The following is a 17,587-nucleotide window of genomic DNA, read 5'->3' on the forward strand; positions in this document are numbered from 1 at the left end:
TTTCGCATTCCACCAATTCGTAGCATCATCTCATTATGTGACGTCATCCCAATCCATTTTTTGCTCTTATCACCTGAACCCGTCTGCAGTCTTGAATGTCTTTTTCTTCATCTGACTGTATCTTTTTATAATCTTACTATAAACGCTTTTTCAGAGTATTTTTTCTTTACCTTATAATAAGATTAATTGTTTTGTCTGGATTCAATCCAACAAAAAGCATCTTCACTGCGTATTTATCAAAATATTAACATCATGCCATCTCGTTCCCTTCCCTCCCAAGTCTCAGTTCTTATTGTTGGGGGTGGCCCGTGAGTGGTGTTCATCTTTCTATCGAATGCTTATTGCCAAACTGATTGATCTTACAAAATAGCGCCGGTCTTGCTCTTGCATGTACTTTAATCAACAAAGGAGTACCTTACTCTTCGATTCTCCTTGTCGATAAAGAATCCGCCGCTCATCAAGAAACTCGCCTCTACCAGAGTCGTGCGATCGCAATCCATTGCCGAACGCTAGAGTGTCTTGAAACTGGCGTTGATGATAGTACTTGTCCATCTCCCATGAGACCTACTGATGCCGAGCCTCTTGATTTGTTACCTTTGGATGAAACTGTCAAATCTACTGTTCAGACGATCCTTGATCGATCTCGGTTTCTTGATTCGATGCGCATTCGTGATCCGAACCAATCAAAAATCATATTTGAAACACCACTCAGTCTTCTCGAATCGGAAACCAAATATCCATTCGTAGCTATTCATCCGCAGGGAAATACCGAAAGAGTCCTTGAAGCTCGTCTAAATACTCTAGGAGGACAATTACAACGCGAATGGTCATTTGAGAGCTTTACTAGTGATGACGAGGTAAGCTGAATTGGTTTGATTATAAGAGGAGCTTGAATTGAAACTGAACTGTGTTCTTCCATCTCCAGACTAAGATCGGAGCACCTGTCAAGGTGAAGCTATTACATAGTAGTGGAGAGTATGCCGAGGTAGAGACTTCCATCTTGGTGGGCGCCGATGGGGGTCGCTCTAAAGTCCGCACAGCTAGTAAAATTGAATTCCTTGGACACTCTTATGTGCGTATAGAGCTTTCATTTTAGTGATTCTAAACATCTCATCGACAGTCTTTCGAATTGAAAGCCCCAAATACTGGCTCTTGGGGATGTCAAATTTAAATCCTCAACTTGGCCATATGTGAGTGCTCAATGACCTGTGGTAAAAATTTTCTGATCTAACGTGGGTTTGACGCATGTATGATTACAAGTTTGAAGGTTGGAGTGGTTATGAGGGGTCTCAATTCTTGGGTAGTAATGGATGGCTACTGTGAGTATCATCACTGCCAGCATAGATGCCTCGGGTTGAGAAATCCGAGGCATCATCGGAGGCAAATCCTCGGACAAACCTTGTCCGAGGTTTTTGCCCGAGGTATTTTTTTGCCCTGAGAATTACCTCGGATCAAAACCTCGGGAAGCTTCTGTCCGAGGTTTTGCATCCGAGGATACCTCGGATTTTGTAATCCGAGGTAAATATGTTGGTGGTGCATGAGAAAGACATGTTCAAAAAAGATTTCATACAAAATTGATTGACTCCAAGTTATTTTGTAAACTTGTTTTCCTGATAAACCATCTTAGCTTTATCCCACTTCCGGATAATTCTGTTTGTATGATTGCCTATTTCCGAACTCCAAGTGATGTAAAAACAGATAATAAAAATGGAGAGTATCGAAAGGGTCCTACTCAAGCTGAACTTCAAGAATTGGTGAACAATTGTGGTCCCAAGGTGACATCAAATGATGAACCTAACAAAATGTGAGCTCACGAGCTTTGGAAGGTCTTTCGCTATATTTTGTTGTTTTCGACTGAATCGACTCAACTCAAATTGTCCGAAACTCAGCATCGAGGTTAAGTGGTCAAGTTTTTTTCAAGTCTCACATCGTCTCGTTCCTTTTTTCAACAAAGGCCCTATATGCCTGATTGGTGATGCTGCTCATATTCACGCTCCTGCAGGAGGACAAGGTGAGGGATTACTGGGTAAGAATACTTGCTTCTTGGTTTGACAACCTAATTTTTTGGCCCTTTTGCTTTCCTTCCAGGGATGAATATAGGAGTCCAGGACGCTGTGAGCCTTGGTGTGAGTGGAATCGACCGTCTTTACCTTGAGAAGTGAAAAAGCTTTATAAAATTGATGTTTCTTGATTTATAGATCATCCTCAGCGAATTTTTTCATTCATCATCAACTATGACACCTGAATCAAATTTAATTCTTACTGAGAAACTCAGCCAATGGTCATCAAAACGTCACAGCTTTGCCGCTCAAGTTCTCAAACTTACTGATGAGTTATTTCGTAGGATTAATTCACGTAATTGGTTCGTAAATTGGATTATGAGAAATGTGGTGTATTGGTTTTTGGGAATGTTTCCTCAGCTTCTCAAAGGTCAACTTAGACAGATGACAGGATTGAATTTCCGTTAGATCTGGTTGCTTCCCTTTGATTCTTTTCGGTCTTGCTTTAGATCATTTGTCTTTGTATCGTATTTGATCTGAGCTTATTAAAGAATGTGGATGATGAAATTGTTGCTTAGTAGGAATAGATTTGTTTTCCGTGTTCTCTCAAGCTACGTAGTGTTATCTTAGCATGTCAATTATTGTGTCTCTCGTGTTACACTCTTCTATTCTTCTGCGCGTGTTTAACTTTTAGCGTTTTATATTCTTCTATAAAAGCTACCTATGAGTCTCCAAGGGCTTGATCTTCAATCATTCAAACCCTTGACTTCCTCACTTGACAAGCCTTCTGAATACTGATGTCGTATTCTGCTTTTCTGTGATTGACTCGTAGGTAAGCCATTAGTTTCTTATTATCATTTTCTCTTTATTCTTTTCTCTCCATATGTGTGTTGCGTTGATGCTTTGTATATGTTGCAAAATGTCATTTTAAATCATTCCAACCCTTTACTTCATCACCTACAAGCCTTCTGAATACTCACAACATATTCTGCTTTTCTGTGAATCACTCATAGGTTATGAGTCATTTTCCCGAGTAAATCCGGTTTAGTATTATGAGTCATTTTTGCCTCAAATTTTATCTTTTCAGTGAATATCATCAGTCTTCAATTATTTCCGTTTGATATCTCTGAAATATTTAAATAGGGGTTTCAATTTGAAGGGTTTTGTGTATTTTTACGCTACAACATGTTGTTGTTGAATATGCGTAATTTTTTTACAGCAGGACACCTTTTTAGGTGTCCCAAACTAAAAATATGTTGGTTCTACACAGATTTTTTTTACAAAAAACTTGCCTGACTTTTTAAAAGATACACAAAAAATTCAAACTTTATTTTATTTTTTTATTTCATGGTTTTAAGTGTTCTTGCAGTCCTAGGACTAGAAAACACTCTGCACTTATTTCTAGTACTGTTAAAAACCCTGTGGCTTTTCAGGGAAAAGGTAACTAGTGGCTGTTTGGTGTGCGTGTACAAATGTAATACAATGGGATATAGGCAATGATGTAATGATGAAGGAAGGATAAGATCATTCCAGGGGAAAGGGGGTGTCTGCGGGATGAGGCTTGTCAATGACAGTAGCCCATACCCATCTGTTTTGCAAGCACCATGGTGAGTTGCAAAAAGTTGCTATGGGTTTGAAAGCTTTTATGTTTGCTAAGATCTTTTTGTTCATTTGTACTCCAAGCTCAAGTGCTGTTTGTTCTCTGGGGTAGTCCATGGTCTAGGCCAAACTGTTGTGATTTGAACCCATTGAATTTGAGTGTGGTCTTTCTTTCCATTAGTAAATCATGGATTAGGTTGAGAGTCTGGGAGTGAGTTCCTTTCTTCTTGAGTGTGACCATTAGGCGGGGGTGGTGAACGGAAGGAAAGGCCAATTTAACATTAGCAAAAAGGCCTCCTACCACTTTACCTTGTACCCACTCTTGTTTTATCCAAGAAACAAGGTGGACCAGAGCCTCTTGGCTGGAGCAATTGGGTCTGCCACTGTAGTGTAAGGTGGGTAATTTCTCAAAGTCTTTCCCTAATGTAGTTAGGAGGGCAGTTGGTTAGTACACTGAGGCCTGTGTGTAGTCAGCTTTCCCTGGTTTGGGCATCATCATGGTCACAGCTGTCTTCCAAGCTTGTGGGGTGCTGCCTGGTAGCTTGATGCATTGGAAAAAACTATTTACGTTCCGTTTAACCTGATCCCAGATCATGTTCCATATACAAGCTGGATCTTCTCAGGGCCAGGCGCTTTCATGGGAAGGCTATCATTCATAACCATGCCGATTGCTTTGAGTGTGATGGGGGCATAGAATTCTGGATTTATCTTGAGTGTTGGGCTATGGTCTTTATTGACTGGGAAGGTGATAGGTGTTGTGTTGTTCAGTTGGCATGGGACTGTAGCTACACAGGTAGCCGCAAAGAGTGTGGATGCTTTCTCCTTGTTTGTTGTTCAGGCAGTGCCATCAGTGGTATTGATGGTGCTTACCAGAGACAACAGTTTCCTACCTGATTCTGCTCATTTAGAATTGCTTTATTGAAGATGTTTTGCACTGTCTTGTCGGCAGTGCAGGCTTCATCCATTCTGTGTTTCTTGAGTTGTTGTCACCGCCAATTGGTGTCTTTGCGGAGTGGCTTGAACACCTTAGGTCGCCACCACTCTTTGTGTTTGCTGGGTGTGGTCTTCCGCAGTGAGTATTTGTCAAGGGCCGTTATTATGGTGTCCCTTAATTCTTGATCAAAAGCTTATACATCCTCTCTAGATAGCAGAGGGTGTAATTTTGGAAGGTTTTGTGCAAATTCTGTGCACAATGAAACATGTCATACCTTGCTCCAGTTCTTGCACTCCTTTGTGAGTGGGGGTCACATTGGTGAATTGGTCTGTCTGGTATTGAAGTTTTTTATTATAGATTGATGATAGGAGTTGTGGTTTGTGAGGTTGTTGTTGTCAATGACACACATTATCAGGGTTTTGTTGAAATTGTTATTGACCAAGATCAGGTTGATGGAAGCGCCATCTGTGTTCACTGAGCCTAATCCAAAAGTGGATTTTCCCTTTGGGGAACAGAGGTTCAGGCCCCATTTCAACACCAGGTCAATGTGTGTTTTTGTGTCTTTCTTGTTAGTTGTGCTGTGGCTACAGTTCCATCATGGGGAGTGTAGATTGGAGTCAGTAGTAAAAATCATGGGGAGGCGTTGTAAGTCTGGGGGATGAATTTCAGCATCTCTTCAAAGGCTTCAAATCTTAGGAAGGTTGCAGGTTGATTATACACATTAGCAATGAGAAAAGTGAAGTACTTGATTGTGACAATGCAGACGGTGAGGTCACAAGAGGGTGAATGGATGGTGTTGAGATGGGTCTCAAGGTCTTGTCTTATGTATAGACACACTTGGGGTCTGTCTTCTTTGAGGGATTTGGTTACCAGGCTAACAAGGGTCCAGCCCTTTTGACTGGGAGGCATGCTATCAAAAGGATTAGGCCATGGTTCCTGGACTGATATGATGGAAAAAAAATTGGTCAAGTGAGAATTGAAAAGTGAATTCATAACATGTTTTGAGCGCCAATGTCAGCCCTGAGTAGAAATACATGTACCCAAAACTAACCTGTAACAGTAAAAAACACTGTGTATAAAATTAATCACATGTTACATACTGATCATAGACTTTATGTAACATGTAATACAATGTATCAAAACCTTTATTACATATACATGAACCTGTAAAACAACATGTAATATGTAATAAATCACCATTTACACCTCATAACTCAGTGTCAAGAGTTAAATGTGTATATTACATATCACACATAACATGTATATGTAATTAAGCATTAATAGTAACAATCATTACTATATGTTAATGACTAACCCTGAACCAATGTAGTGATAATAACAAATATCACTACAGTTAGGTTTAGAGAGGAGAGTATATAAACCCCTCCTCTCTCAGCCTTCAGAGATCCCCCCCAAGCAATAATTACCCACTACTTTTAAAGAACAATTAAAGTTCAACTGAAGTAAAATATCAAGAGTCTTATATATAAATAAGACTAGGGATAAGCTTCATCAACTTTAATCAGCTTCCTGATTAAAAGTAGGTAATACATTCTTCACTCCCCTCTGGATCCTCTACTTCCCCTAAGTAGAAACCCAATCAAGGCTAGTGACCTCCAACAACTCCAGGCTAGTGACCTTAAGAAGAACTTCAGGCTGGTGACCTTAAGAATAACCCCAAGTTGGTGACTTTAAGGACAACCAGATTGGTGAACTAACTCACTCTTTGATCTGTTACAATAAGGATTAAAGGAAGGTCCAGGATCCAACCTTCACTCATAATAATAACATTTTATTATAAATAATAAATCTCCTCTTCAGGAGTCAATTAACTGAAGTCTGTCTGGGTTTGTCCAAACAGACTGTCAGTCCTTTTTTTTTCTTCCTTTCTTTTTTATTCTGATTACTTCAATTTGCACTTACTACATATTTGAAATAAAGAAGTAAAAATTAAGTAAACCTACCATTTACCATTTAGTGAGCATTGAGTACTCCTACAAAGAGCACCCAACCCTCACAGCCAACAGTTTAGCTGTAAAATAGCAGCTGTGTTTTTTAAGTTGAGTTGTTCCTTCATTTGTTGTTCTAACATTGACTAGGAGGTACAGGTTGTTCTATGATGATGGGGTTGGGGGATGACTTATGGTTAAAATGGGGGATTTGACTACCAATCCTACTTGAGCATGTAGCTGCAAAAGGGTGGTGCAGGAACCCTGAGTGGTTGTCTTTGCACAACTGTGGGAGGTTGGCTTGCGGATAAAGCTTGAGCTTGTTCCTTGCACATGTGGTGCATTTGAGGGGTAGTGTCCCTTTAACTGGACATAGATGAGCTAGGTGAGGTGCTGCACCCGTGTGTCATAATGGGGGTAGGCGCATGCAGATGCTGTGTGACCAGCACCTTGGCAGTTGTAGCATTGCATGGGTGGAGGACCGCTTACCTTGGTGTGGTGTCTACCCCTGCCCTGCCATACCTTGGTTTGTGCGGCTAGGGTTGCCTGAGCTAGAGAGTTGAAGCCAATCATAAGAGATGAATGTGTAAGGGGTACACGTAGTTACATTAGGCTATGGGTTTAGCTTATGGGTTTAGATAGTTCTAGTATACATTTGCCCTTCCACTCTGGCTCCGGATAATCCTCACTCCTCTGAGAGCCTCGCCTGGGATTATCTGGAGCTAGGTGAGTTTCTTATCTTTCTTTGTTGTTTCTTCATTTAGTAGTAGCGCTGACTCCTCTGAGAGCCTCGCCTGGGATTATCTGGAGCTAGGCCTTAGTTCGTAATACAAACAGAAGTCCCAACTTAGTGCTTTCGAGAGAGTCTCATCGGAGAGAAACCAAACCCAGTGAAGGTCATTGAAAGACCTTACACTTTTTTTAAGTTGTTACTTCGAATACAAGACACCATTGGATTTCCAGTCCAAACTCTTTCTCTTTTTTTTCTTTCTGTCATCTGTCTTCTGTCACCGGTCATCAGTCTAGCGGTTCGCAATCTCACGAACGTCGAATCAGTCAAATCAGTCACCTTTTTCTCTGTATCAAACTCTGTTAATTCGGTCACCGTAGCGGATCGAATGAGTCAGTCTCTGAAGCCACACAACTATCTCGACGACCCCGAGGAAATTCTGAAGCAAGCTCGTAAAGAGAAGCGCAAAGAAAGCGAAGAATCACCCCCAGCAGGGCCTCCGACTAACCATCATTGGCGGGAGGAAGCTACCGTCTCAGGATCACCGGCGGAGACAGATCGTATTGTCTACGCATCCAACTACAAACCACCACCTGCTTTCTCAGCACCATCGAAATTAGACTTCTCACCAGTTACGATTTCACCGACAGCATCTGAGAAGACCATCATTGACGCCCATTTTACAAAACTTCTGAGCCAAAAAGGCATTAAGTTATCACAAGCGACACCACACCCACCTGGTTATTTTTCAATAGACACACCTGAAACACGACACCGGTAGACGACTTTCCCTTCCAGCACTTTGACGTTCACACCAACGAACACAATGTCGCAGGCGGACGAGACTCTAGAGAGCCTACGGTTAGAGGTGGAGCGATTAAGGCTCCAAAACGAAGCTCTATCGCGATCATCTGCCGAGGCTACTGCACGGGCTAGTGCAGAAACTCTAGCACTCCAAAAGTTAGTTAGAGAGTTGCTAACTAGCAGTTCTCAAGCCACTCCAAACCAGCCTCAAGCTTCTCACGGCAATGTTTTCAATCGTTATGTTGGGAACACGCCGACCACACCAACACCTGCACCTCGCGAACCAGCCCTTCCAGAGTCAGCACCTCCGGCAATGGAGAGGGGCCCGATGGAGTCTACACCTGCGGACGCACCAAATACTCGACTTGAAGCTCAACCACCCCTCTCAGCGACGGAGCCACAGCACGTTAGTTGGGTGGAACCGCAAGGCGCCGGAGGAACACATCCACGCTCGACCTCGGGGGATGCATCGATGCAACGACACCCAGCTCAATCGCCATTCCCGTCTCCACAGTTTCAACCGTTGACTACTCCAACTTACCAACAACCTGCGACTGCTGATCGTACTCTTGGTGATCGGTCCTTTTATTCTTACCATCCTGCCTTACCGATTGTACCCAAAAATAGCGTACCGACATCAGTCACTGCTGATCGAATCAAGCTTAGCGACTTACCTAAGTTCAACAGAAAATTTGGCCGACCCGCTGATCTCTTTCACTGGAGATCATTGATTGAGGAAACTTTCGAAGTTAAAAACGTTACAGAAGATCGAGAAAAACTCAAATTGTTAGGTTCAATTTTAAACGATGAGGAGATGGCCAGCTGGTATCAATCAAATAAGGACGAATTGCGTCAAAAATCCTGGAATGATGCAATGGAAATGATGGCTCTTGGCACATTACCGCATGCATGGCTTACCGACACTGAACACGCCTTACGAAAATTAGAAATGAAAACTGGCGAATCTTTCGACGCGTACGTGAAGAGAGCGCAAGGCTTGCACCGCCTGGTTAAACGCCAAGGCCTCATCACCGACCGAGATTTAGCACAATATATCACGTGGGGGACGCCTTTATTAGTCAAGGACATGATTGAACGTGAAAAACATCTGAAAACGGATCCATTCTCCTTCCCAGCCTTCAAGGACGCTGCAGACGCCATCTGGCGATTTTTCGTCAACAGCCGACTGCTACCGGACCCAAATTCAAGATCGAAGGCTACCTTGCCCAGCGGACCGACAACAATCAGCCGCGCACCAATCGCGCCAAGAACCAGGTCTGAAGAGGAACGAGCCGATAATGGGTGGCGTTATCATGAATACCTGAGACGGCACGGCATATGCGCAGTGTGCAAAGAGCAGTGCAACAACCCCAATTGTACGAAGAGGAGCGGTCGCTTTCTATCAGTTCCGTCGAGCTTCGACCCTGGACCAAGACCAACTCGACCGTCACCTGCAACTAGACCCAACCCGCCTGGTGCTGCCACGCAACGGCCGGCAGGACGACCACCCACTGTTGCACGACCCACACCAGTCGCAGCCGTCGAATCATTCCCCGACATGCTAGCTGAAGATATAGCAGCATACGAAGAGGCTGACGCATTCAGAGCAAGCCAAATAGAGGAGGTGGAAAACGCGGAATCAGGGTGCGTACCTTCAATGCCCGTTTCGCCCATCATCCTGGAGCTGACATGCAATGGAACACCTATCCGTGCGCTGATCGACTCTGGAGCAGGAACGAACCTGCTGTGCGATCGAATGGCAACTAAGTTGCGTATTCCTCGAAGGCCACTGGTTAATCCAGTCGAGGTACGCTTAGCGCTTGCTACCGAGGGGAAACCCGCAGTGTTGCGAGAGTTCTCATTCGCTAATCTACAATGTGACGATCCCAGGATCCGGTTTGGCGCTGTATTCTTCAAGTTGGCGCCGTTAGGATCAAATTATGATATGATTCTGGGGTCTCCGTTTTTATCAAAATTCAAATTGGATGTTTCCCTTCATCGGCGTTGTGTTGTGCATACCCCAAGTGGTAAAGTTATGTTTGAAAAAGAAATGAAGAAAGAAATGCAAAGACTTGCATGTGCTATTGAAAATATGAAAAAATTCAGTGACATTGAAGAGTTGGGTGAGAAAGAAGATCAATTCCTTAAGGAATTTGCTGATATATTTCCGCCAGAGCTGCCTCCAGTGGAGCAGGGTGAGTGTGAGCCTGAAACATTTCCTGAGGGAATGCCAGATCAGAAGCGGCAAGTGCGACACAAGATCATCTTAACTGACCCGAACGTAGTAATCAACGAACGCCAATTTGGATATCCCCAGAAGCACCGAGAATCATGGAGAAAACTGATTGATCAACATGTTGCAGCCGGACGCCTTCGACGGTCACAAAGCCAGTACGCATCACCATCCATGATCATTGCTAAGAAGGATCCAAAGGAATTGCCACGGTGGGTTTGTGATTATCGAAAACTCAACAAATATACTGTCAAGGATCGATCCCCTCTTCCAAATGTAGACGAATCAGTACGTTTGGTAGCCACGGGAAAAGTATGGTCAACCATCGACCAAATCAACTCTTTCTTTCAAGACCTGATGAGGGAAGAAGACATCCCACTCACCGCAGTCAAAACACCGTGGGGTCTATACGAATGGGTAGTGATGCCGATGGGTCTCACTAATGGGCCGGCAACGCATCAAGCACGTAATGAGGAGGTTTTAGGTGATCTGGTAGGAAAGATCTGCGTCGTATATATTGACGACATTGTTGTGTTTTCGCAGTCGGTGGAAGAACACGAGAAGCATTTACGCCTAGTGTTGGAGAAGCTACGGGCAGCAAAGCTGTATTGCTCGATAAAGAAAAGCAAACTGTTCAGGAAACAAATCAAGTTTCTAGGTCACAACATCAGCGAGTCAGGAGTCTGCCCGGATGATGAAAAGGTAGAAAAAATCTCCAAATGGTCCTCTCCTTCTAATGCCAAACAGCTCCTCAAGTTTTTAGGTACCGTGCAATGGATGAAAAAATTCATCGACGGTTTATCGCATTACGTTGGTACCTTGACACCGCTCACCAGTACGACGCTGAAGAACAAGCCTTTCAAATGGGGGAAAGCCGAAGAAGACGCATTTAATAACATCAAACGGTTAATTACAACATTACCAGTGCTTCGAAATCTAGATTATGATTCAGGTGAACCCATTTGGCTTTTTACTGATGCAAGTGGGAACGGTCTTGGAGCAGCTTTGTTCCAAGGCGCAGAATGGGACACATCGTCTCCGGTCGCATATGAAAGCAGGACCATGAATGCAGCAGAAAAGAACTACCCGGTGCATGAGCAAGAATTACTGGCGGTGATCAACGCCCTGCACAAGTGGAGACTTTTACTGTTGGGAATGAAGGTCAACATAATGTCAGACCACCATTCCCTTACTACCTTACTGACTCAACGCAACCTTAGTCGCCGGCAAGCACGATGGCTCGAGACACTGTCAGAATTCGACCTGGACTTCCGCTATCTGAAAGGACAGGACAATTCGGTAGCTGATGCCCTATCGCGCCGTGATGATTTGGCAGTGTGTGAAGTACAAGCAACCTTAGCTAAGGAAGAACTTACTTCAATTCACGAAGGCTACAAGGTTGACTTGTTTTGTACGAAGCTAAAGAAGGTCTTGCCGCTACGAGAAGACTGCATCATGAAAGACGAGCTCATGTACCTAGACGGACGTTTAGTCATCCCCAATCACGGGAATCTGCGACAACGATTCATCGAACAGGCCCATGGAGCACTAGGACATCTTGGTACATTGAAAACACTGACGCGCTTACGACACACGTTCTTTTGGCCTGGTATGGCTAAAGACGTAGAGAACCAACTGAAGAGCTGTGATTCCTGTCAACGTAACAAAGCAAGGACAATCAGAACATCAGGACGTCTTCAAAGCAATCCCATCCCGCACCAACCAATGGAAGCCATCGCAATCGACTTTATCGGGCCTTTCCCAAAAGTCTCAGGCTACGACATGTTATTGTCTTGCACTTGCCGACTGACAGGATTCGTGCGATTAATTCCAACGTCTCAACGTGACAGCGCGGAACGGTCAGCCACCCGTCTTTTCAATTCATGGTCGGCAATCTTTGGATTACCAACATCGATTATCGGCGACCGCGATAAAGCTTGGACGTCAAGATTCTGGCAGCAACTGCACCACCTGCTGGGGGTTCGAGTCAACCTTTCAACGGCCTATCACCCCCAAGCGGACGGAAGAAGTGAACGGTCTAACAAAACCATAGGACAAATCTTACGTCATCTCACGGCTGATAAACATGGGAAATGGTTACAATCACTTCCTGCAGCGGAGTTTGCCATTAACTCGGCGGTAAACGTCGCTACCGGCGTATCCCCCTTCCACTTCGTCTATGGGCGGATCCCACGCCTCTTCCCTATTCAAACACCAGTGGGAGAGGATCAGGACGACGTGAAACATTGGATTGAGTGTCGTCAATCGGAGTGGGCAACATGGAGGGACGCACTGTGGCGTAGTCGAGTGGAACAAGCTTTTCATTATAACCAGCGTCGACGTGATGGAACTCCATTCCAGGTTGGCGACTGGGTGTTGGTTGATAGTGCTAACAGGCAGCAGGTCGTAGGAGGCAAGTCAAAGGTTACCGGCAAGCTTAGGGCTCGTTACGACGGTCCCTATGAAGTCACCGAGGTACTCAATTCAGGACGAGATTTCAAGCTTAAACTCGACTCTGACGATCAATCTCACCCGGTATTCCACCTGTCGAAACTCAAGCTCTACCATGGGAATTCGACACCGATGGAAGGGGACAGCATTGCGACCATTGAAGTGGTCTCGTCGCAACCGGAAACAACCCCACTGGACGCTCGAGAGGAGCCCTTGGGGCAAGCTAGGAATTGTGGCGAGGGGGTGTGCATTCAGATTGATGCGTTAACACCCCCGCAATGTGAGTGTGATATTGCTTCCAAGACCCGTAGAAAAATCGCAGTTTGCAAGCTTTTTTCTCCCCAAAATAACAGTGACAATCCGAACATCAACACAACGGGAGGCGACGGATTAGGGAGCAAGACACCAACTGCAGTCACCGACGTGACTTTGTCCATGCCGAAAACAATCCCATCCGGAATGGAAATGAAGCCCATGGGACAAGCTAGGACATGTGACAAGGGGGTGTGCATTTCAATTGATGCGCTAACACCCCCGCAATGTGAGTGCGATAGTGTTTCTTATTTTCAATCTTCATGAAACGGCTGGCAAGCAGTGTTCTTTCCTGAATTACAGAATTTAGCAACGGACCGCTAGGACGTTAGAACACGCATTCAACTCGACACAAGATCCAATTCACGCAAGTTTCAAATCACCTCAAGGTCAAGATAAATTATCAATTCAAGTCACTGCAAAATCAACATCAAGATAAGTTTAATTTTAATTCACAGCAAGATCAAGACATCATCATCAATTATTAATAACTCAATTCAGCAAGTTTCAACGAATACTCTCACGTTTCTTTTTTTTCTCTTTTTTTTTCGTCTTCTCTATCAATTTTCTTTTCAGTTATTGTTTTTTTTTGTTTCAAAATCAAGGGACGAGTCATGGTCATTTTAGGGGCGAGTTATGCCATTTAGTTTTTTTTCTTTTTTTCACAAAACTTCGACGGATGACATTAATTTTTAGGAAGGGAGGGTGTAAGGGGTACACGTAGTTACATTAGGCTATGGGTTTAGCTTATGGGTTTAGATAGTTCTAGTATACATTTGCCCTTCCACTCTGGCTCCGGATAATCCTCACTCCTCTGAGAGCCTCGCCTGGGATTATCTGGAGCTAGGTGAGTTTCTTATCTTTCTTTGTTGTTTCTTCATTTAGTAGTAGCGCTGACTCCTCTGAGAGCCTCGCCTGGGATTATCTGGAGCTAGGCCTTAGTTCGTAATACAAACAGAAGTCCCAACTTAGTGCTTTCGAGAGAGTCTCATCGGAGAGAAACCAAACCCAGTGAAGGTCATTGAAAGACCTTACAGAATGTCTCTCAGATGGGTCTTCAGAGGTGTCTTTCTTCAGCCACCTGACAAATAGGGCCTTGTCAAGGAGGTTTCCGTCACATGTTTTAAGTAGGTCAATGTCCTCTTGGCGTGTGGGGTTGAAGGTTGTTGGAACCCAGTGCATGATGATGAAGTGGATCTTTTGTTTGACAGTAAGCTTGGAAGAGATATTTGGCATCCACATATTGGCCTAGGAACTCAAAGCTTGGGCTTGTTTGGGGTTATTGATGTAGAGGGCAAGGTCACCTGAGGGATGGTCATGTATGTTTCTGACCTCTATGTCAGACATTGTTGGAACAAAATCCTGTCGTGGTAGTTCATTTCATTATGTGCTGTTAAACTTACATATACTAAGTATTTTGTACAAGAATTACTCACAACCTTTTCTGTCTAAAACTTTAACCTAACCTCTAAATGTATTGCTTGTTCTAGTTTATCAACCTTCTCAGTTTCAGAAAGCTTTCTTCTTATTCATTCATATTTGAAAGCTTTCTTCTTATACAACTTTATATATCATCTCATATCTTCTCCGGATCATCTCTCTCCTTCTAAGACATTGACTGATATATGTGTTGTGGGATTTGATAAGGTATGAACTACTTCATTATAATGTTTTAGGTTGTTGTGTTTGTTTTTGTTTGATTGTTGTGATAATAAGAAATTCATTCATATTTGAAAGCTTTCTTCTTATACAACTTTATATATCATCTCATATCTTCTCCAGATCATCTCTCTCCTTCTAAGACATTGACTGATATATGTGTTGTGTGATTTGATAAGGTATGAACTACTTCATTATAATGTTTTAGGTTGTTGTGTTTGTTTTTGTTTGATTGTTGTGATAATAAGAAATTCATTCATATTTGAAAGCTTTCTTCTTATACAACTTTATATATCATCTCATATCTTCTCCAGATCATCTCTCTCCTTCTAAGACATTGACTGATATATGTGTTGTGTGATTTGATAAGGAACCTGAGATTCCTATAGACATGTCATCTGGCTTAACCTTAACCTTGTATGCTTTGAATTGAGTTTTAAAGTATTTGATCAGCTCAGGGATTGTTTTTTCACTACCAGCTCTCTTTGCTGTGTCACACTGGTCAAGCGTGATGGAGTGGTCAGACCTAGATCTAGGTGTTGTTTGTGGTTCAGCTCTGGGCTTTGCCTGGGCTGACTGTTGTTTTTGTGAGGTTGCCGGGGCATGTTCTGATGCTGCTAGAGCATAAAATTTGCCTGATGGCCCTCGGCTTTTAGTTGTGTGACTTTTTGGTGTTGGGTTCAACTTTGCGAGTTGTTCAACCACCATATCAAGCTTATTGGAGAAGTTGAGACTCTGAAGTTGAACTGTGAAGAAGGGGACATGGAGGGGTTGGGGATGGTTTGGCAAGCTGGTTTGAAAACCACATGTCTAGCCTCATTGATGCTAGCTTGTTCTTGGATTAGGCCAGCCAATAGTAGAATGTTGGCTGCTGAGTCAACATCTACTTTGACCAATTTGCTGGTCTTAAGTTTTGGGATCAAAGTGGCTTTTGAAACCTCAATAAGCCTTTCAATCAGAACCGTTATGGGTTTGGCATTGACATCTGAGACACCTGTGAATGGTTTGGCAATACAAGCCAATCTAGGGGTGCTGGTGATCACATCAACCTCATCCAGATTACTTGGAGTTGGAGCAGTGGTCCGGTCTTGTTTCCTCAGTTTCTCTGCAGGAGTCAAGGTGGCTGATATTGGGCCCACTAGGACTTCCTGGGCAATGTCCGTCTTCTGTAAGCCAGAGGGTGGACAAGGCGTGAGGGTGAGCGTCTTGGGTTGACCCGTCAGGTCAGACACCACCATTGTTTCTTTGTTGATGAACTGATTGTCCAGTGGGGCCAGACCGTCCTGCCAATAGGAATAGAGTGACAAGAGAGAAAGTGGAGGGGATTGGTAGAGGATTGAAGGAGGAGTTAGGATAACAAGTGGAAGATATGCAGATGACTACTTGCGCAGTCACAGAGGTGGTCATGTGACAAATTGTAAAAATTTGGTTTGAGACAGAATCCTCATCCAAACTTGAAACCCCCTTATGTGTAGCAAAATTTTACACCCCTTGCACCAAACCTGTCAATGCTGTTAGTTCTGTCATTTGTTCAATCTTTGTGTCTGATTTTCTACAAAATCGATTTGTATTACGGCTTTGAAAGATGATCACCACACCACTTTTGAAAAATAAGGACTCACTCTTTCATGAAAGAGTAAATACAGCCATTGTGAGAAATAAGGGTTTTTTTCTTTACTTCCAGATTTCATTTGGTTTTTGACTTTTTGAAAAAAACAAGTTTTTGCTATTTTTCCAGTGGGAAACTGTCAATGAAACTGTTGATCAATTTGACAGTTTCACACAGAATATCATGCAGATGTTCTGGTAAGTTCCGATCACGGACATAGATGTGTCAGTGGGGCAGACCTCTTCTGGAATTCCTTGCCTCATTTTGTTGCAAGGCCCTTCTTCCTTCCACCTTGACTATCCTACCTCCATTTCCCCACATCACCGGAATGCCACCGGCGTGTTTTCTTTCTTTTGTTGCCCAATTTCCTATCTTGCAAGGCTCGTATCAATGTTGGACCAATACGCTAAATTACGCTACTCGGCCGTTTTGGGGTATCGTAACGGGTTTGGTGTTTCTCTCCGGGGCACGGTGGGTAACGTAACCAACACACATTCAATTACATAACCAAACACAACGATACAAATTTTTTTTGGCACAAACGAGCTAGTAACGTAGTGGTTTATCCTGCGTTACGCTGCGTTTGCGGCCAAAAACCAAGGAGAAAAGAAAAAAAGAAACAAAAAAAGGAAAACATCAATAGAAGAAAAAAGAAAACAGACGCTTGGTGGCCCATATATTTGTTCAACAAATAGAAAATTTAATTTTTTTGTAGATCTTTATAATATGAGTTCAAGAATGAGATTTTTTTTTGTATTATGATTTTATGATTGAGGAAAAGGAGATTAAAAATAAAGCAGACTGAAAATTTCGATCACACATGTATTTGATTGATTATCAAAGGGGTTAAGTCTTCCCTTTTTGTTGAATTTTCTGGGTGGATTCCTCGTAAGATTGGAGGACCAATCCGACATCTTCATACTCGTCAGCTGTGATTTCCACCCCCTCACGTATCCACAATCGGCTGCCAACACACATTTCGATTGTGCGAGGATTCAATCGACCTCGCACAGCGGTAGTCACGTCTGTGGCTGCCGAAAAAGTTCGCTCGGCGGCTGCAGAAGACCCTGGAACTGATAAATAATCTCGTGCTAGAGAGGCCAAGATTGGGTACTTATGTTGGTGTTCCTGAAGATGGGCAACACAATCAGTATGATTCAAACTGAATGATCAATGGAATGGGATTACACACCTTCCACCATTGGAGAACTGGCATTGGACTATTTTCAACACCAGGAGCAGTCAAAGGGTCTGTACCCTTCAGATAAATATCCAACTTGTTTGCTACAGCGGTACTTTCGTGGTTG

The 17,587-nt window shown here is 43.3% G+C and overlaps 1 protein-coding gene across 1 annotated transcript; it reads left to right on the forward strand.

Moving 5' to 3' along the window:
* Nucleotides 1–1,658: 1,658 nt before the first annotated feature.
* MELLADRAFT_94473 (uncharacterized protein) lies at nt 1,659–2,162 on the forward strand (the record flags this gene model as incomplete). Its single annotated transcript, XM_007406354.1, has 3 exons — nt 1,659–1,804; nt 1,890–2,026; nt 2,089–2,162. The coding sequence occupies 3 exons, from the start codon at nt 1,659–1,661 to the stop codon at nt 2,160–2,162; spliced, it is 357 nt and encodes a 118-aa protein (XP_007406416.1).
* Between the last annotated feature and the right edge of the window lie 15,425 nt (nt 2,163–17,587).

Source organism: Melampsora larici-populina (assembly GCF_000204055.1).
Source record: "Melampsora larici-populina 98AG31 unplaced genomic scaffold MELLAscaffold_6, whole genome shotgun sequence".
Lineage (NCBI taxonomy): Eukaryota > Fungi > Basidiomycota > Pucciniomycetes > Pucciniales > Melampsoraceae > Melampsora > Melampsora laricis-populina.